A 21,662-nucleotide genomic window follows, 5' to 3' on the forward strand; every position below is an offset into this window, starting at 1 on the left:
TTAGGAGAGTCAATGTACTGCTGAAGCCAAGGGAGGAACACATCTCAGGAAGGCCTGGACAGCACTTGATTGGATGCTATAACACGACAGTAGTGAGTTTGGAGACAATGGTGTTTTTGAGGTGCTGGTGGCAGAAGCCACATTTTGGTGTGGTAACAAGAAAGTGGGTACAGCAGACTCTTTGAAGACTTCAAGGTGTTATGGGTGAGCAGAAAGTCAAGGAAAGTGGAAAATGAAGTGTAGGGTTTAGGAGAGAGTTTGTTTTGTTTTAGTATGGGAGAAACTTAAGCTTTATTTGATGCTAATAGGAAAAGACCAGAATGGTTTTTCCATAGAAATTTTATTCAATTCATTCATGTACATATTTTTCTGAAAGAAGGTTTCTTTGTAATTTTTCATGTTTGTTATTTGGGGTTGTTTGTGAATCAAGAAAAATTGTTGACTAAATTCACATTTTGATTATAGATAATAAAGAAAGTGGCACATTTGCTTTGATGAATGCATGATGGGTTATTTTTTGGAACTTATAATTTAAATTATAATTTCCTTCATAATCAATAATTTATTGATGTAAGGGGTTTTTAAGATTATGTTCTTAAAGTCAGCCACTATTACGTTCTTTGTCGACTTGGTAGCAATCATACGAAATTACTCAGAACTGATCCACATTGAATTTCATTTGTTTCATCAAACTGCCATAGACAAAAGCCACTTTATCTACATTTCAACTCTGTTTGAAAACTGATTTCCCTTTCACCCCAAGAAGGTTTTTAAAAAGTCTGTTAGATATATGTTTACCTCTAATATTTAACATTAAACATTACCTCTAAGGGTGAATTAGTTCTGCTGCCCACAACTATCATTTTAAATAAGCCTCACAGTGTTGAATTTGTTGTATTCATATGAATGTGTGTGTAGATAAGTAGGTACTTAGGTAAGAAGGAACAAGGAAAGGAAGGAAGGGCTGAGCATATTGAGAGAACTGTTGCAAATTTAATGGAGAATTTCGGGGCAATCTAGAGCTGATATAAAGAATCATACTGTGGTCCATATGCCTCCTCTCTGCCTAACCTCCTTGTCTTTCCATACTTAATAATATATACATAACCAAATACAGTGAGCACTGTCAGGGACCTAGGACCTACAAACCACAGATGTCTTAGATTTTCAAATGAAAAATAAAGTAGATGTTATTGAAAATCTATTTGTTAATTAAAAGGAAGTGATTATAACTTAGTTTTAAGGGAAAATATTGGGACTTGGAACAATCAAAATATAGGAGACTTTTCAAAACAAAGCATATGGTGCAGTAGCCAATCTGGGATACCATTATTATATCTTCAATTCATTTTTTCCTCTTATGTTTTTAATTGTGTTAGTCAAAGTGAAAGGGAAGAATTTGAAAATGAGTTCAAACAACAGTACGAACGAGAAAAAGTGTTGTTAACTGAGGAAAATAAAAAACTGACAAGTGAACTCGATAAGGTGAGTGATTTAATCTTATTTATAGTCATTGAGTACATGTTAAGGATTCAGCACTGTGATAGAAATCATGGATATAATTTTGTATTTGGTGCACATTTTTGGTTTAATACTCTTCCTTATGCACACCTTCCTATACCGTACTGGCAGTTTTTCATTATATCAATCTGCACAAGATTATTCTGGAGACAGGATGTTGCTTATCTCATCTTATTCTTTGTCCCAAGTGTTTTTTTAGTGTCTATTAGTTATTTCACTTCCCCATATTTTCTCTTTTCTTTCGTATTCGCTACTTACTCTATTATGGCAGTTTAAGTTAAGGCTGGCCCCTGGCAAGAGCATGTAAGTCAAACTGTAGAAGTTTTGACAATGTGATGTGATAATCATGATGGAGAATAATGATAATTAGAAATAATACCATTAGTTAGTAGGTAAGAATCCAAGAAAATCAACTCTGCCTAAACTGTGTAGCTTGAATAAAGCAAAACCATAGATTAGACTTAGAAGTGGCTAGATTTATGAACAAAATTTCAAATAACATAAAGGATTGTTTTTCCATTTAGTATCTCAGATTTCTTGAACTGCCATCATTCTGCATTTCTTGTGTTAGCTGACAGCTGTAAAAATCCTAATACTAATGAGAAGTCTTAATAATTTTATTTACATTTAATGTTTGGATAACTGTGTTTTATAATGTTTTCTAGGATTTTCCTCCAATAAAAACATTGTGTTCAATTATTATTCAGTTATTCCAATAGCAGATTCAAAGATCATGACTAAATAATCATAAAAGAGAGACTCTACATTCTATCTTGGTTTTCCGCTGTGTTCCATATATCTTTTCTTATTACTTTCCCCATGATTAGCTTTCTTAACATTTTTAAAATGACTTGGCTTGTGTGGTTGAAAACTACCTGAGAAAGAACTCTGTTACTTCATTTTGTGAAGTCTTGTAGAGCTGACATACACACTGTGGAAAGTGGCCAAATAGTAGTATAAATGGATTTTTTAAACTATGTTTGTATAAATATTATCATATAACCATTAGTTATTTCCACTAAAATAAATTTGACAATATTTGAACTTTTTCCAAATGGGCCACATAGTTGTTATTTCATATGTTTGACTAATAAAACTACAAAATTAAACATCATTTCTGTCTACAAGATAGAATTTTAAGATTGTTTAAGAATTCCTTGAGGTAAGAAATATAATTGAACACTAGAAGGCCTCTTCATGTAGTTTCTAAGCCAAGTACTTAGTAAAAGATGGTATTATAGTTCAAAAAAAGTTGTACTGGGAAATAATCAACTGAATTAGATCAAATCTTGTATTCACCACTTGATTTTATTTCATTATTAACCAAAAAGGTTTGCCAAGTTTACCAAAAATACATACTTACAGATAACTTTTAAACAATACTCTTGATTCTGGTGTGACCTGAAGGATAAAAATAAAAGCCTGTCTCCTAAGTTTATAAAAATAAAACATTACCTTTCCTGGCTAAATTGAAAGATCTGGCAAAGAATATGAGTAGAACTTTGAGAGCAAATTCATATGTAGCAAATATTTAGTGACTGGTGACAAGGAAATATTTTTTCCTAGAGAAATAGGGAAGCATCTAGGGTCTCTGCTTCCATTTGAACCTCTTCTCTATTTTTGTTCCTTTCACTCAGCTTTGCTTCTCTCTCTACTTAACTCTTAGTCCACCTAACTGCACATCTTTGATGTTTTTGTTTACTCATTTTCTGGTTTGGTTTGAATTGGGTGTTTTCCTCAAGAGGCATAACCAGAGAAGCTTGGTATACCAGTTATTGCATTGGGAGTCAGCTTGAAGGGAAGGGAATTACTTCTTAACAGAATTTCTGATAGAGAAGCCAAAAAGCAGTTCTGTTCATTTCAAAATTTAAATAACTAATAGAGTCTTAAATTCACATTTTTAAACTCCAAAGTAAAAATTTAAAGGAAATAAAAAAAAAGTTTGCTGATATTTTTCAGAAGTCTGTAAATTCTACTTTTTACTAAAAGACAACTTACTCTAAATAAATTAGCCAGGAAGTGAAAGTAATTGGTTTCTAGAAAAAAAAGAAATGTATCATTTGTATCTTGTTTTTAAGTTATTATTTTACAAAAAAGCAAAATTACAAAACAATGTGGAAAATATTCAGTGTGAAATTTACCCATGATCTTAGCACCACAAACAGCTCTTTTGATTTTATATGTTCCTTTCCCAATTTTGTTTGTGTACATGTTATATTACCTAATCACAGTCATATATACATTCTATTTTCTAATCTGTCTTCACTTAAAATGTTATGAATATTTTTCCACATTCTTATGTAGCTTTATAAATTATTATAAACCAGATATGTCAATGTACAAATAGTAAAACCTTTTCATTCCCAAACATGCACAATGAACTGATACATAGGTATTATTTACTTTGTGTAGATCCTCTTTGGAATTACTTTATATAAATCACTTACCCCTCTCAGTAGCTCTCTGAGGTGTACTGTGGTGTTCTCACCATTTTATAGATGAGAAAACTGAGGCAAAAGAAGATAAGTTACTTTCTTAATCAGGAAACTAGAAAGTGAATCGAATTTGAACACAGTGACTCCAGAGTCCATGCTTTTTTATTCAGTAATAATGAAAAGATTAACTTTTTCTGGCGAATACTAAACAAATAGATTTAAAACTACCAGTAACTATTTAAACTCTGTGTTTCCTCCTCTTTTTGTGAATCTCCAGCTGAAACCCCAAACACAAATTAGTTGGAAGGTCTGTCAAAAACAATGGTAATCAAAAAAGAGGATGTGTTGTAGGAATTAGTGAGACATCTGAAAAAACATTCTCAAAAACACCTGAGACTTCTGGCTGTAACATGAAGAGATTGATGAATATCTTCTCAAAGAAAAAAATGTTTCAAAGTGGATATATTTGTCTAAAATGACCATTTACAGCTCTGGGAACTAACCAGAGGAAGACCACTACAAAATACTGCTGAGATGAATTAAGGAATACCTAACCAAATGGAGAGGGATACCATGTTAATGGCTTGGGAGACTCCATATTGATAAGATGGCAGTCTCTCCTAAGTGCTCTATAGATTCAGGGAAACCCCTGTCAGAATTTTGGTAGGCTTTTTTTTAGAATTGACAAGCTTATCCTTAAATTTATATGGGAATGCAAAAGATTTATTATAGCCAAAATATTTGGGGAGGAAAGAACAAAAGTTGGAGGATTAACACCTCAAAATTTTGAAACTTAACTGTAAATCAAGAGTATAGTACTGACATAATGGAACGGAGTAAAGAGTCCAAAAGTAACCCTCGTATTTATGGTTGGTTGATTTTCAGCAAAGTGCCAAGGAAGTTCAATGGGAGAAGGATAATCTTTTCAACAAGTGGTACTGAAGCAATTGGATATCCATATGCAAAAAAAATTAACTTAGATACTTGCCTCATACCATATACAAAAATTAGCTCAAAGTGGATCATGAATTGAAATATAAGAGGTAATCATAAGAGAAAATCTTCATGATTTGGCATTCATCAAACATTTCATAGATACGATATTAAAAGCAAAACCTATGAGAGAAAAATAATGATAAATTGGACTTCATCAAAATTTAAAAATAACATTAAGAAAATGGAAACAGATGAAGAGGAAGCATTTGCAAATCACCTATCTGGTAGAAATACTTGCATATTACTTACCTGATAGAAAACCTGTTTTCAGAAGAAATGAAGAATTCTTGAAACTGGAGAAAACCTACAATGAAAAAAATGGGGGAAAATTTGAATAGACATTTCATAAGGAAGATACATGAATAACAAATAAGCACCTAAAAAGATGCTCAATATCATTAGTTTAGGAAAATACATGTTAAAACCCTAGTAAGATACTGCTGTACACTCTCAAGAAAAAGTATAATCAGTAAGAGTGACCATACCAACTATGGCAAGAAATTTGGAGGAATTGGAACTCATATACTGTTTGTAGGAGTGTAAGGTGGTAGACAGCTTTAGAAAATAGCTTTGAAAGTTCTTAAAAAGTATACTCTATGAAACAGGCTAGAGAGCCCAGATATAAACCTAAGTACATATGGTCAATTAATATACAATAAAGGAGCCATGGATATACAATGGGGAAATGACAGCCTCTTCAACAACTGCTGTTGGCAAAACTGCACAGCTATATACAAGAGAATGAAACTGGATTATTGTCTAACCCCATACACAAAAGTAAATTCAATGTGGATGAAAGACTTGAATGTAAGTCATGAAACCATAAAACTCTTAGAAGAAAACATAGGCAAAAATCTCTTGAATATAAACATGAGCAATTTTTTCCTGAATGCATCTCCTCGGGCAAGGGAAACAAAATAAAAAATGAACAAATGGGACTACATCACTCTAAAAACCTTCTGTACACCAAAGGGCACCATCAGCAGAACAAAAAGGCATCCTACAGTAAGGGAGAATATATTTGTAAATGACATATCCGACAAGGGGTTAACATCCAAAATATATAAAGTACGCATATGCCTCAACACCCAAAAAGCAAATTTCTTCAGATGGCCAACAGACACATGAAAAGATGCTCCACATCACTAATTATCAGGAAAATGCAGATTAAAACTACAATGAGATATCACCTCATACCAGTTAGGTTGGCCAACATAGAAAAGGCTAGGAACAGCAAATGCTGGTGAGGATGCAGAGAAAGGGGAACCCTCCTATACTGCTGGTGGGAATATAAACTAGTTCAACCATTGTGGAAAGCAGTCTGGTGGTTTCTCAAAAAACTCAAAATAGAAATACCATTTGACCTAGGAATTCCACTCCTAGGAATTCACCCTGAGGATGCAGGAGCCCAGTTTCAAAAAGATACATGCACCCCTATGTTTATCACAGCACTATTCACAATAGCCAAGATATGGAAGCAACCTAAGTGTCCATCAGTAGGTGAATGGATAAAGAAGATGTGGTACATATACACAATGGAATATCATTCAGCCATAAGAAGAAAACAAATCCTACCATTTGAAATACCATTTGACCCAGGAATTCCACTCCTAGGAATTTACCCTAAGAATGCAGGAGCCCAATTTGAAAAAGACATATGCACCCCTATGTTTATCACAGCACTATTCACAATAGCCAAGATATGGAAGCAACCTAAGTGTCCATCAGTAGATGAATGGATAAAGAAGATGTGGTACATATACACAATGGAATATTATTCAGCCATAAGAAGAAAACAAATCCTACTATTTGCAACAACATGGATGGAGCTAGAGGGTATTATGCTCGGTGAAATAAGCCAGGCAGAGAAAGACAAGTACCAAATGATTTCAGTCATCTGTGGACATAAGAACAAAGCAAGAACTGAAGGAACAAAACAGCAGCAGAATCACAGAACCCCAGAATGGACTAACATTTACCAAAGGGAAAGGGACTGGGGAAGGTGGGTGGGAAGGGAGGGAGAAGGGGAATAAGGGACATTATGATTAGCACACATAACATAGGGGGTGGTGCACGGGAAAGGCAGTATAGCACAGAGAAGACAAGTTGTGACTCTATAGCATCTTACTTAGTACACTGATCGATAGTGACTATAATGGGTATGTGGTGGGGACTTGATAATGGGGGGAATCTAGTAACCACAATGTTGCTCATGTGATTGTATATTAATGATACCAAAATAAAAGAAAAGTAAGCCTAGGGAATATAGTCAATAATAAAATAACTTTGTATGATGACAGGTGGTAACTACACTTATGTGGTGAGCATTTGGTAGTGCATATAATTGTTGAATCCCTGTGTTGTACACCTGAAACCAATATAATATTTTATATCAACTATACTTGAATTAAAAGATTAGTGTCCACCAAGTGCAGGATCCTTGGTAATTTGTTCAAGCTTTTAATTATACTCATTGAAAGGCTACATTTTAGGAATAGGTGTGAAACAGAAAGAGATGAGATTTCTCAGTGACTGAAATCCAGCTTTTAAATAATTCAATCCCTGATATATCTTTAGTCTGCATTCCCGACAGAAGTAAAAGTAAATATTCTCTGGAGGAAGATACTATACTGAGCTTCAAATTATCTCTAAAATTTTCATTTACAATGTGTCATGCAGTAAAAAATCACCATGCATACTAGGCAGTACAATCAAATCACAATCAAGAGAAAATAAATAAGAGCAGAAATAAGAAATATAAGAGCAAAAATAAGAAAAGAAAAATGAAAAAGTATAAAAAATGAAAAGTCAATATAAATAGACCCACAGGAATTCCAGTTTGGAATTTTCATAAATGAACTTTAAAATAGCTATACGATATACTCAAGGAAATAGAAAATATGATGAAGAATTTCAGCAGACAACTTGAAGTGTCAAACAGAATTTCTAGAAGTGAAAAATGAAATAACTGAAACACCCAATAGAAGATTTTAATAGCATATTGGAAAGAGCCAAAGAAATGAGTAAGAAAAAACTGAAGTATGACTTTTTATCCAGACTAAAGGATGAATGGAGGTTAAAAAGGTTGGAAATACATTAAAAGAGAATATGAGACAGAGGGGACATGATTGATGAAAAGGTCTTGTATACAAAAATGTTTACTTTCCCTTAAGGGCAGGAAAGAGAGACTGGCAGAAGCAGTATTTGAAGAGTTAACAGCCCATAATTTTCCAAAACCTATGAGGAACATTAAACCACAAATTCAAGAAATGCCACGAACCCCAAAGATGACAAATAGAAATTAAACCCCACTTCAGCACATCATAGAAAAACTGCTGAAAACCAGCAACCAAAGAAAATCCTAAAAGCAGCCAGAGAAGAAAGACACATTATATTCAAAGGAACAAAAGTTAAACTGAAGTCTGACTTCCCAGCAAAGAAAGGAATAAAAACAAAGAACAAAAAGGAATGATATCTTCAAAGTGTTGAAGGAATATAACTGCCAACCCAGAATGTTACATACAACTAAAAATATCTTCCAAAAATGAAGGCAAAAATTCAGACTGTAGAAAACTGCAGGACAACCTACTTTCTTCAACAAATAAACTGCAAGAAAAACAGAAGTATTGGAGGGGAACTGGTATGGACTGAATGTTTATGTGCCTCCAAAACTCAGTTTGAAACCCAGTCCCCCAATGTGATGGCATTCAGAGGCTGCACCTCCAGGAGGTGATTAGGTCATGAAGGCAGAGCCCTCATGAGTAGGATTTTTATCCTTCAAAAGGGGCCCCCCAGGAGCACCTCACCCCTTTCACTGTGAGGACTCAACCAGGAGGCACCCTCAGTGGACACTAAAGCTGCTGGCACCCTGATGTTGGACTACCCTCCTATAGAACTGTGAGAAATAACTGCCCAATCTATGGTATTATATTTTAGCAGCCTGAATGAAGACAGGAGCCTATAAATAAGAGAGACTGAAAAGATAAAGCAACCAGTAAGCTGTGTTAACTTGTTGGTATTATGACTCAATTTAACAAACTTAAGTTATTTGGTATTTTGAGATAACTGAAATTGAACAATATAGATAATTAAGTAAACTTGTTGAATTTGTTTAAGTATGATGATAATATTATGGTTATGTGTTAGAAGAGAGATCCTGTTTTATAGAGATAAACAGAAATATGTCTGGGCAAAGTTATATGCTGTCTGGTACTTGCTTTAGAATAATACAGGAGAAGAGATAAGACAGGAAGGAGTATAATGAAACCCAGTGGACACTGGAGTGAGAGTTGTTGGAGTTGGATGATGGGCTCATGGGAGTGCACTTAGCACCACACTGTCCATTTTTTAGTGTGCTTGAAATTCTTTATTAGTTTTTTTTTAGAGAGGATTGCATAGACACATTTTTCAGACAAAAAATGAGAGAAGTCGTTACCAGCAGAATTGGGGAGTCCTTTAGACAAATGGAGGACGTTCACAGTAGAACCGATTCAGTGTAGGAGTCAAGGAAAAAGAAAGGCAGAATTCAGAGTGCTTGTATGTTTCCAAATTCAGTGACCAGAGGATGCAGAAGAAATTAGGAAGACAAGCATTTTTTAGTGAAGTATGGGGAGTTACCAGATCTAACAAGAGGCCTGTGAGCATCTTATATTCCTGTTCCTAAAAGTTACGCGTGTCTTTAAATGTCTTAATGTCTTAAAATTGCCTTTCAGCTTACCACTTTGTATGAGAACTTAAGTATGCACAACCAGCAGTTAGAAGAAGAGGTGAAGGATTTAGCAGACAAGAAAGAATCAGTTGCACATTGGGAAGCCCAAATCACAGAAATAATTCAGTGGTGAGTACTCTTTTTAAATGTGTAGTTGTCGATGATTTTGGATAGAGCCAAGTTGGTGTGAATTCCAGGAGGCTGCTGACATATTATTTTTTTAAATTTTTGCAGTGAAAAATATGTTTCCCTGAAAAGCATGATTTTATTACTGATCTGTGTTCATCTGTGTTTTCTACTATGTTCCTCTGTTCCCTTACTTCCCTGTATATCTCATTTCAGCTGTTCCACAAATGTCCAATTTGAAACTCCATTTAAATATCCCACAGCTTCACTGAAAGCTGATATTTCTAAGAAAAAATGTTACTTTCCTAGGACAGTTAATCCTTAAGAAACTGAAGAAACTCATTTACTAGCTGTAGATGAAATTTGCTAAGATGAAAATTGCTATACTTGTGATTATTTTAAGAAACAGAAAGCCTAGAGAAAAATTTAGAAACTAAATATGTTGTGCTATCACCTTTCATAATTAGATTGATTCACACATAGCGTTTTAAAAACCTGAAATGGTTTAGTTTTATCAACTGTTCTTTAAGCTCCTAGGATTTAATTTTGAGTAATTACCTTAATAATTTTCATTTTAATTAATTCATTAAATGATTATTCTGCTATTTGTATATTTTTATGATACCTGAAGAAAGGAGAATCCAGTGAGGACTCTATTATTTTCTAATGAAAATTGGTAGCTTAACTTTTTATATTTACCTTACAACTTTTTGACTCTTAGCACACCATGGATGAAAACAGCTGGTTTCTTCATATATCTACAGACCAATCGTTTGGTGGGAATTTAGTTTCTTGTGTTTTTTATTTTGTTTCTGTAGCTATTTTTTTTTTCCATTTTACTACTTAGGTCACATCAATACCCTCCTTCTTAAATAAAATCAAAAGTGAATAAACACTCTTTTTAAGTAATCTTACCCAGGTGACTCAAGTATTTTGATATTGACCTACCTGTAGAGCTCCTATGTTAACCCATCTTTGGCTTATGAATGTGTCTATTCAATGAATAACTAAAGGAAATGCCCAAATTGTGAAAATTTGGTTGTATTCCCAATAGTAAAGTTAATGGTTCACTAATGTTTATGTCCTTGTCATCAAGCCTACATTTCTGAAACAAAATCATCTTAATTTTTAGCCAAGTGTATAATACCAAAAATCATGACTCCTTATTTGTAACTCAATTATTACATAATCAAATTTATAATGAAGATGTCCCTGAAAATGCCTTTTTCAGAAGACAGCTGATCTGGCCAAAGCCTGAGATCCTAGACCCGTAGTCTTGTCCAGAGGCTGGCATGATGGGTTCAAATGGAACGGGAAGTGGTTCTGGTAAAGGAAGGAAGCTTTAAGTGTGGGCTTTCTGGAAAGGGTAACAGGAAGGTGAAATTTTTATAACACAGAACACTCATTTTACACTTTACATTTTTCATATTCAAGTAAAATATGCAGAAGAAATCAGGAATGCAAGGATGTTACTTTGCATAAAAGCTATTATTTAGAAATGGACAAATATGTCAAATAGATTATTAAATACCTAATAGGTTAAAAGTAAAAGATATACTCCCTGTTCTTAGCATTCTCATCATCTGTTTGAAAGTTAACCCTGAAACACTCTATCCAAGCTTATAAAGGTTAAGATTCTCAGGCTATTCCAGTTTTTTAGTCTACTATATCAAAAAATGAAGTAATGCCCAAACAAGGTTTTAGAAACTTGATAATTATTATTTTAAATGTGTCCATTGGGCAAATTAACATTTTTAAAACAAAATAAGCACTGTTGTATATAAGACTTCATTTAAGTGCATTTCTAATGGCCCTCTTACTCTGCCCCCCTCCGCCTTTTCCTGTGAAATATCACTTTCATATGAAAGAAAACCTTTTAGGGTAGAGACCTTGTTGCTCATCACTGTATTAGAGCTGGGACCTTCCTTATCATTTCACACTTTCTCTTCAAAATGATATTAAAAGAGAGGCTGAAGTTACAGGCTAGTCTATGAGGCTCATTTTTTAAACGTATCTCCTCTCAACATATTGTACTTTTCTGGTACAATAGAAGATAGAAGGGTCTGTTAAAATGCAGCACTTTGCCTTCAAGTAGCTGATAATTTAACAGTTAAAAGTTTAAAAATTAATGTGACTAGAACTAGTGATAAGTTACCAATGTAAATTACCTTATGTATTTGTACAAATACTGGTTTTTCTATAGGAGTATAGAAAAGAGAATTACCTTAGACTAGGTGTTCAAGAACGTTGGGGGTAATCAACTGAACTACAGTGTGTTTTCTGAAAACACTGAATTTAAAAGATCCTATACCTGGTTTGATTTCATTGGAGAATTCATGTGAAAGAATAGTAGGAAATAAGACTAATTAAGTTATCGCAGCACAATTACCTTGAATACTTAGGGTAAGGATTTGAACTTTATTTATAAGAAGAAAGTTTTTGCAAAGGATAATAGCATTGATTAAAATGATGAATTAGGAGGTAACTTCATATTCACAGTGGTGGTCAGTATGAAATAGAGGGAGATTTGGGAAAAATTAGACAAATGGAGAAGACATAATGGAAGAAGAATCTGTAGGACTTAATTATGGTTGAAGGGCAAACAAAGAGGAGAAACTGGTATTTCTGAAATTCTTAATTGGAGAGATTAAGAAAGTAATGGTACATTGAAGTAGGAAAGTCAAGAGAAGGAACCAACTTTGGGGAAGATATAATTAATTTTACTTTTCTTTATTGTTTGTTGGTGAGTCTGAGGTATCCTGAGAAATCCAAGTAGAGACTTCCAATCTACTTTTGAAAAGAAGGCATGAAAGTTAGGATTAATATAAATTTGGGGATTTAATTCCTAGTAAATAAAGCCATTGAAGTTGTTGAGATCTTTTTAGGAGAAAGGAAAGAAGGGTAATGGTGAGGCAACATAATGAGAGGAAACAGCTGTGTAAACCACCCAGGAAAATGCTTTAAATAATCAGGAAAGGCTTCCAGTAATGAAACCTTTATTTCCCTTTATTTATATTCACTTAGATTATTTGAAACATTCCCATTCATTAATCTTAATTTGTGTATGGTAATAGCTTATATTGATTAAAAATAGTATGTTCCAGGCATAGGCTGAAAATTCACATGTGCTGTCATTCAGTTATCACAACAGTCCTGTAAGGTAGGTATTACTATTATTATTCCTATTTTATACATGAGGTAACAGAGAGTTAGAGGGTGTAAATGACTTACCCCAAATCACAGAGCCAGTGAGGTGCAAGCAAGGAACTGAACCCAGGTCTATTTAGCTCAAGAATCAAGTTCTTCATCATTCCACTGGGCTATGTCCTAACTCCCCAACTTTTTAAAGACCATATAATATATATATATATATATATATATATATATTTATATTTATATTTATATATCTTCTTTGTTTTCCTAATATGCCCAAAATAATATTTAATAATATGCCTTGATGGATTATTTGAAATAACTTATAAGGAGAGGATTAGATATGCCAAAAGAACAAAACAGATCCAAATTGGCCTTCCACAGCCGAGTCATTATTTTAATAGACCATAGTATCAGCAGAACAGTGAAATCAGACTTTAGAGAATAGGTAGGAGTGAGTAAAGGCTCAACACTAGAGCAACCAGAAGTTATATAATAATAAAGGGAAAGAAAAAGGGAGCTAGAAAAAGGGAGGCAGCTAGGACAGGGAATTTTTAGGGTTAGAAAAGGTCTGTACATGTTTAAAGGAACCTGTGGAAATAATGAAATGCAAAATACAGGATGTGGTAGAGAAAATAACTGTTTGTATATAGTAATAATAACTAGGGGATTGGGAATGCCTTTAAATGGCTTAGCCAAAGATGAGGGACTCGCCTCTAAAACTGTTTTTAAAAAATGTTAAGAGAATGGGTATGAGTAAACTTAACCAGATGGCCTAGAAGAAAGGGGCAAGAGAAGGTGTTGGAGTTGGAGAACATGAGGTTTTTAAAGGTCATGGTTAGAAATAGTAAAACAGCAATGATTATTAAAAGAAATTGTGTAATCCCAAAACCAGTGGAACCTCAAAGGCCTAAGTTTTGCATCTGACCACATCTTTCTTTTCTTTTTTCCTAAACTCTTCCCACCAGTAATTATCTGTAGCTAAGAAAATAGACATGGTTTAATCAAAAGTTGAGAATTAGTAGAAGACCACAGTGGTAATATGAATGTATTCCACATGTAAATAAAAAGCAGTTAGAAGAGACTATTTTTTATATAAAATTTCAAACAACATAAAAACAATTACAAGTTATTTGCTTTTCAAAGTTAATAAAACACGTTGAACTTCATAGGTTTCCAGAAATGTGTATAAGCCAAGATCTCTGATCTGTGGTAGATGCTAACTAACTCTAGTTGAGGCCAGCTAGCCTGGCCATTTAAATGATAGATACTACAGTTTTCTTCATCATTACTATGTAAGTCTCTTTCTTCATACTCTAAAAAAGATAACCTTCTTCCATCCCTGTTTATCCTTACTGTATATGAGCTGATTAAATGAAAAGATTGTGGTCACTGTGGTGTCCAAAGTTAGAGAACTGTAAAAAGAAACAGCCTCCCACTACACAAAATTTCTTAATATTTTCTAAAGCCATTTTTCTTTAAAAGGAAATAAAAATATATGCAGTTGGCCCTTAAACAACACAGGGATTAGGGCTACTGAACCCTCAAGCAGTCAAAATCCATCTATAATTTTGACTTCCCCAAAACTTAACTACTCATAGCCCCCAAAACTTAACTACTCCCCCAAAACTTTCCATGTATAATTTTGACTCCCCCAAAACTCAACTACTCATAGCCTACTGTCGAACAGAAGCCTCCCTGATAACCTAACAATCAATAAACACATATTTTGTACTATGTACCAAATTCTTTCAATATAAGCCAGAGAAAAGAATATGTTATTAAGAAAATCATACAGAAAATACATTTACAGTACTGTACAGTATGTATTGAATAAAGTCCACATATAAGTGGACACATGCAATTCAAACCCTCATTGTTCATGGTCAACTATACATACATGTTGAGCCTAAAAATATGTGGCTATCACTAGAGTGGGAACTTCTTATAATGACTTTACTGCTTCTCTGTTTAAGTTCTTTTGCTTGTCCTCCAAAACACCTTCCCATTTGAGGAAGAGAGGACCAAACTCTTAAGATACATATATATCCCACTACCCAGTGTGCACTATATGTGTGTGTGTGTGTACATATATATGACTTCTCAGCAGTTCAAATTCCATAAGATGCTGCAAGGCTTAAGAGTTAAACTTGTCTAATATATTAGCATCACAGATAAATGTTGATTTACCTGAAGTATACTTTTCCTCATAACTATTCAATGGCCTGAATTTTATCTATGAAAACAGCCAGCCTGCAGAATGACAGTCTTCCCCAAAGAGCATTAGAGTACAGTTCTGAGCACTGCAAATTTCAACTCCTTTTTCTCCTTTTGGTGATATTAGCTTTCTATAGATCCATGGTTTTCATTCTTCTTGAGAATAGGAACTTCTTTTTAAATTTTCATATGCTTGGTCTTCCCCTTGTTTTGGAGGAGATAATGACAAAATGCAAACTTTCTCTTGAGAAATTGTAAAATGTGGAATTTGTCTGAATATAATTTCTGTCATAATAAAATAAAATCATAATAGTTGCATCAGCAAGATAATCTGAAGACAATAAATAGAAGCTCTGTTTCAGTAGACTTTAATCTTTTCTGTTATTTTATTGACCATCCTAGAAAACAGAAGAGCTTTAATTACAATAGTACCCTGATGTTTACAGAATATTCTACAATAAACTGAACTTTCTAAATATAGTGTATTTCAGTTTTAAAAAGCTTGTGTTATTTTCTTAAGATAAATGGCATAATCCAGTTCATGAGAAACCTTAATATTCTTTAGAAATCATGTGTGTGTGTTTAATGTTAGATTAAAAGAGTATTGATTCTGTAGTTTGAGGGTGAAGTTTCACTAATTTGTCAGAGTAATTTGGACTTCCCTAAACATGGCCAACTTAATTTGTAGAAAACAGTTCAGAAAACCTCTTCCCACACAGTAGTACTGTGGTAGAATATCTTTAAATTTTTATCATTTTTCATTTGTTTCTTTATGATGCTTTAAAATAATATATCTCACTGGACTTTCTATGTTTGTTTTACTTTTTACTATATCACTGTGTTTATATATTCTAGGGTCAGTGATGAAAAGGATGCACGGGGCTATCTTCAGGCCTTGGCTTCTAAAATGACTGAAGAATTGGAAGCATTGAGAAGTTCCAGCTTGGGTACAAGAGCAACGGTAAAGCTCTGCCATTTCAGTGGAGGCTCATCACACCAGGGAAAGGCTCAGATACACTGTCATAAACATGCTCGCTTAAATTAGTTTGTTCAGGCTTTAGCTTCTTATCTGGGCTTTTATGAGATGTTAGTTAGTCCAAGTCTCTCCCAGTTTAGGAAATCATAATACATAACTGCTTAACTGTAATGTGTATGGCTCAGTCATTATTGATAATAACTATAAAAAATAAACTTATTTATATGTGTGTCTACAGTTATTTTTGAATTTAATGAAAAATAATTTTCATAAGTAATTTTTATATTCTATTGTTATTAGAGATGGTGTTTTTAAGTAGTTCCCAAATTCAATTAGATTACTAAATTTAAATGTTAAAAATAACATAGGACAGAGTTAAAAACACAGTCACGTTATTTTATAGGATATGCCCTGGAAAATGCGTCGTTTTGCAAAACTGGATATGTCGGCTAGACTGGAATTGCAGTCAGCTCTGGATGCAGAAATAAGAGCTAAACAGGCCATCCAAGAAGAGCTAAATAAAGTTAAAGCATCTAACATCATAACAGAATGGTGAGATTCATGAATACAGTCTATTAGAATAATTTCTAAGTTGGGCCAGAAGTATTTGGAGAAAAGTTACATGTTTGATTTCCTACCTCTCACTTCTTTTTTTTTAAGCAATGATGAGAAGTTAGGAAGATTTAAAAATTAATAGATGTTTTCAAGCCTTGTATGTGGTGATAGATTTTAATACACCTTTGTTTTCCTCTGACTTGTCCATGAAGTGGAGTTAATTAATAGTACTCATTAACATTCTATTATTTACTTTTCCCTTTATTTGTAAAATTTAGTTGACTCTCAAATTTTATTCTATTAAATCTAAAATTCTTTCATTTTAAGGAATATCAGTATACAAATGCCACATATAGTCAGAAACAAAATGCAGTCATCTGAAAACTCTACCATAAATCTTTTACCAATGATGGTTCTATTGATGGTAAATTTCATAATGGTATATTTTACTTGTAACTGTTCTTCATGTTCTATTTCATATTAAAAAAAAGTATAGCCCCCACAGTCTGTGAAACAGTTAGCTAATGAATACATTCCCTCAATTACCACAACAGTAGAGTAAATTATATATACTCTGAATAAGTATATGATAAAATAAAAATCATAATTGAGTTGGCTATAAATATGACTCAAGAATAAATCAGTATAGGTGATAAATGGAGAAAATTCACTGTTACAAATGAAAATACAAATAGAAAATCCATTTGGTTCTCAGAATACCACAGATTTCAAAGACACTCAATCATGGAAAGAAAGTCTCATAAATTCAGTTTTTAATGATGTGAAGACTCTGTCCTTAAGCCGCAGTCATTAATGTATTGAATCAAATCAAAAGCCAGATACACAGTATGTCATTTGAATTACAAATACTTGTTATATATAATCCAGACATAAATTAAGTATGCTTCACTTAAATGTGCTTAGTGTGACACTGAAAATGGAAAAAAAAAGGTTTTCTGGAGAATATGAATTGATTCCAATGTAAACAGCTAACTGAATGTCATTCCCTGTGTTATTATTCAGAATAAGTATGAAGAAAAGCCTAGGACATAGGAGTTTACACATTTATTCATAAGTCAGGGCTATGAGTGAAACTGAAAATTATAAACATACTCATATATATGTTCTGCTTTCATGGTTCTCTATGACTATGAAAGAAGTCTAACAAAATTCTAAAATTGACCTTTGATTTTAAGACATTTTTAAATTTAATAATTTAGTTCAGGATCAACAACTTATTGTGTGAACAGCCAGATAGTAAATACCTAAGTCTTTCTGGGTTACATAGTCTGTCTACTCAGCTGTGCTGTTCTGGTGCAGAAGCAGCCACAGACAGTTTGTACATGAATGAGCCTGACTGTGTACCAGTAAAACCTATTTACACAGAAGTAGATGACAGGCTGGATTTGTCTTTCCTCAGTAGTTGGCAGTTCCCTGCTTTAACATGACTTATATTTAAACCAGAGAAGTCCAACTCCATATGTGATAGCTCACTAAGCAGCAATAAAAATAATGACACTTTTCCTTTTTCTCCCTTATTTAAGTAAATTAAAAGATACTGAGAAGAAGAACTTGGAACTACTGTCAGAAATCGAACAGCTGATAAAGAACACTGAAGAGCTTAGATCTGAAAAGGGTATGAGAATGTGTTTTGCACAATCAGGACTTACTGTTCTGCTATGAATCATTTTCTTACACAAGAACCAGCTTATTGTGTAGGTGGGAGAATTGTTCACACAAGCAGTTCTGGCACTCATTTATGGAAATATGTATGTATATGTCACACACACCCCTTTTGCATACTGATCTCTGAGTCATTTTGTTTTATATAATATTCATGTTTAAAGATTTGATAGTCACAGAAAAACTCACTTTGCCATAAATTTGATTGTTTTATCCAGTGCCATGGACTATTTCACAGACAATATTTGTGTGATTAGAAAAAAATTATTATTTTATGATATACTTTATAGTACTCTCAAATGTTATACAGGGTTCACTCCCAGGGTAAAGGAAGCAATGTATGAAATAACTAAAGATTACTTTAGTCCAGTCTTAAAATGGCAAGTCAGTGATGAAGAATTATTTTGAGCATTTCATTGTCTTCCGTTTTTGATTCTTAACTTGCTTACCTTGTGGGATTTCCTGGCATTTATTCTTATTTTCTTGAAAACATTACTTTAGCATTTTTCCATCAATGTGAATAGTAACTCACAGTGCTTGGTATCTCTATTACATGAACTTCTTAAACTTTCTTTCCATATGGAAGCATTAGGAATATGAAGATTTAATAAAAAAATTTGGAATGTTTTCTTAATGAAGGGATCTCTTGTATGCAGTTATTAGAAATTCATTTTCCTGACAAAGTCAGTATTCTGATGGATACTGAACTATTAGTGGGTTTATGTTTTCCTTAGTACCTCCCTGTCACTCTTAGCCCTGTGACACACAGTGAAGTAAGCTGGTCGGTCTCTCCATCTGCTTTTAAAATTGTGGAGGAGAAAGGGTAGTCACATAAAGGACGTAACCTGAAAAAAATCATTAAGAGTGAAAAATGTTAATATGTTTTTATTGATTGAATTTCCTAGTAAACAAGAAAGGAAGGAACCCAGAAAAAGTGAATAAGGAACTCAGGATAGGAGAATCAAGCTGAGTTTTCATACATGAAGAGTAGAAGGAAGCCCTATTGTTTGGTGGGTAGAGGAGAAAGAATATGTAACACATGGACGACCTGTGGCCCTAAAAGCAGTTTATATAGATAAGACTAGTGCAGATGACTTGTGATACACTAGGTGACTTTGGCTACATCGTTTGTAGAATAGATCTGAACTTAAGAAAGAAAACACTTAAGTTTATCACATTGCTTTATGAAAACATGTTAACCTACTGCTTTTTATTTTTATTTTGAACATTGTAGAAAATAAAATTTCACTGTTGTAACATAATATACTATACTATTTAAATAATGTAATGTAATATTTATGTAATTAACACAAGGATTTTTTTTCTGCTTTACTTACTGTAATATCCTAGTACCTAGGCAGGGTTTGGCACATATGAGGCTCTCAATATTTACTGACCAAATGAATTTCTGAAAACATATTGCCTTAACTGGCAACTATCGTATGTTATTAGAGAGTAATATGAAAAGCACACAAATAAGGTGATGTCAGTTCTGAAGGTTAGGAAATCAAAAATGTGTGCTTGGTTGTTTCTACTTTTTCCTTCCTAGTATTTATCGTTTTAGGTATATTTGAAGAATTATTTTGGAAATTACGCACTTAAAGTTAATTCCATAACCAAGAGATAATGCATGTTTTGATTCATCTAAGAAAAACTGTGGTTTGGATTCTTCATTCTGTCAATAAAGCAATACCTGAAATCAGATTGAGACCTTTACAAAAATTTTTTTCTTAAAATAATTTTACAGTTTTTCATAATTAATCAAAAGGTTTTTTTCACATTTGTTTTATCACTGCATTATTTTCTTATGAAAGTTACATTGGTCAGTACATACTATATGTTTGATAAGAGTATTTCAAAAAAGAATCTTTTTTTGATGATAACTAGCTTAGGAAAACAGACATAATCAGGGACCTATTTTTAAAATTCTCTCAAGTCTACCAAAATATTTAGTGTGTCTTTCATAATGTGCTATATGGGAAAGAGAAATTCAAGAACTCTAGTAAATCAAGAAACAGGTGTTTCATGGAGACTGATATAATTTAACTGTTAACTTACGTTTCAAGAAACACTGATGCATTTTAGTTTTTTTAATATGTAGAGTTGTTGATCAGCTTGAAAATATGGTAGTTTGTGAGCAGCTTTTAATAGTTTCAGACAAGAAAGGTGATCCATGAAAACGAGTTGTAATTATTCTAGTTTTAAAAAAAAGTTGCTGCTGTCTTCTAGGTATAGAGCACCAAGACTCACAGCATTCTTTCTTGGCATTTTTGAATACGCCTACCGATGCTCTGGATCAATTTGAAGTAAGTATTCAACTTTGCAAATATCCTCTGCAGTCAATTTCAAACTAAATATCCTTTATGATTTAAAATTCACTTGCAATAAATCATCTATTGCATCCCACATAAGCAGACCCTAGAATCATATATAAACAAAAACATACTAGGAAAGGAATATATTATGCATTCTTATGGAAACTATAAGCACATTCGCATTTAAGTAAAATATAAGACAGGTCTAAATATGAGAATCGTTATAATATTTAAAAGAAATTTCATCTCATCCCCTGAGAAACAGTAAGTGCTGAAAAAACCCTAACTTTTGAAATAATTTTGACACTTTTCTTTTTTTCTCCAAAGCATAGCTACCTTAAAAAACAAGTGAAAATGTCAGAGCTCACAACAGGAAATGCTGGTTCTGGTTCCAAATCAGTTCAGTTGTTTAGAAGTATACAGTAGGAATGCTTTTGTTAAAAGTATTATATAGACTGCATTAACAGATTTCAGATAATAATGAAATAGTAATTATATGACTGTCATTTTTTAGTACTTAAATTCTTTGCTAGGAAAAAAGAAATCTATGATATAAATTGTCTCAGAAAATTAAAATTAGTGATTATATCTTTAACAAGTAATTGTAAATGCAAGGCACTGTTGTAGGTGCTGGAGATATACTAGTGACCAAACATATTAAGTTAGGCCTCAAAGAGCTTACTTTCTGGTGGGAACAGTTAGACGTAGAGATTGTATTGCTCACTTTTAGTCGTTATCTTCTAAAGTGCTTACATTGAATTTGATTATTAATGATTTGCCATGAGCTTCATTTTATTACATTTTGGGTACAGTATATGAATTACATTTCCTTCCTTTGGGAAAGGAAAAAGAATCACTCTTTAAAAAGTAATGAATTTCTATGTTTCTTGAGAAACAGTGACTGCTTTTCTCATTTATTTGAATAAATATCATTTGCCTTTCAATTGCTTTACAAATTTTTGATTTATTATTTGTTC

The 21,662-nt window shown here is 33.1% G+C and overlaps 1 protein-coding gene across 14 annotated transcripts in view; it reads left to right on the forward strand.

Annotated features, from left to right (window-relative positions):
- Positions 1-21,662, forward strand: part of CDC42BPA (CDC42 binding protein kinase alpha) — a 288,893-nt gene that overhangs the window by 205,344 nt on the left and 61,887 nt on the right. For all 14 annotated transcript variants that reach the window (XM_073216736.1, XM_073216729.1, XM_037013633.2 and 11 more), the window contains 6 exons: positions 1,380-1,485; positions 9,665-9,789; positions 16,012-16,117; positions 16,536-16,684; positions 18,232-18,323; positions 20,600-20,676. In XM_073216736.1, coding sequence (XP_073072837.1) covers positions 1,380-1,485; positions 9,665-9,789; positions 16,012-16,117; positions 16,536-16,684; positions 18,232-18,323; positions 20,600-20,676 — 655 coding nt within the window. The remainder of the gene's footprint in view (positions 1-1,379; positions 1,486-9,664; positions 9,790-16,011; positions 16,118-16,535; positions 16,685-18,231; positions 18,324-20,599; positions 20,677-21,662) is intronic.

The sequence above is a fragment of the Manis javanica genome, chromosome 11, assembly GCF_040802235.1.
Source record: "Manis javanica isolate MJ-LG chromosome 11, MJ_LKY, whole genome shotgun sequence".
NCBI classification, from domain to species: Eukaryota; Metazoa; Chordata; class Mammalia; order Pholidota; family Manidae; genus Manis; species Manis javanica.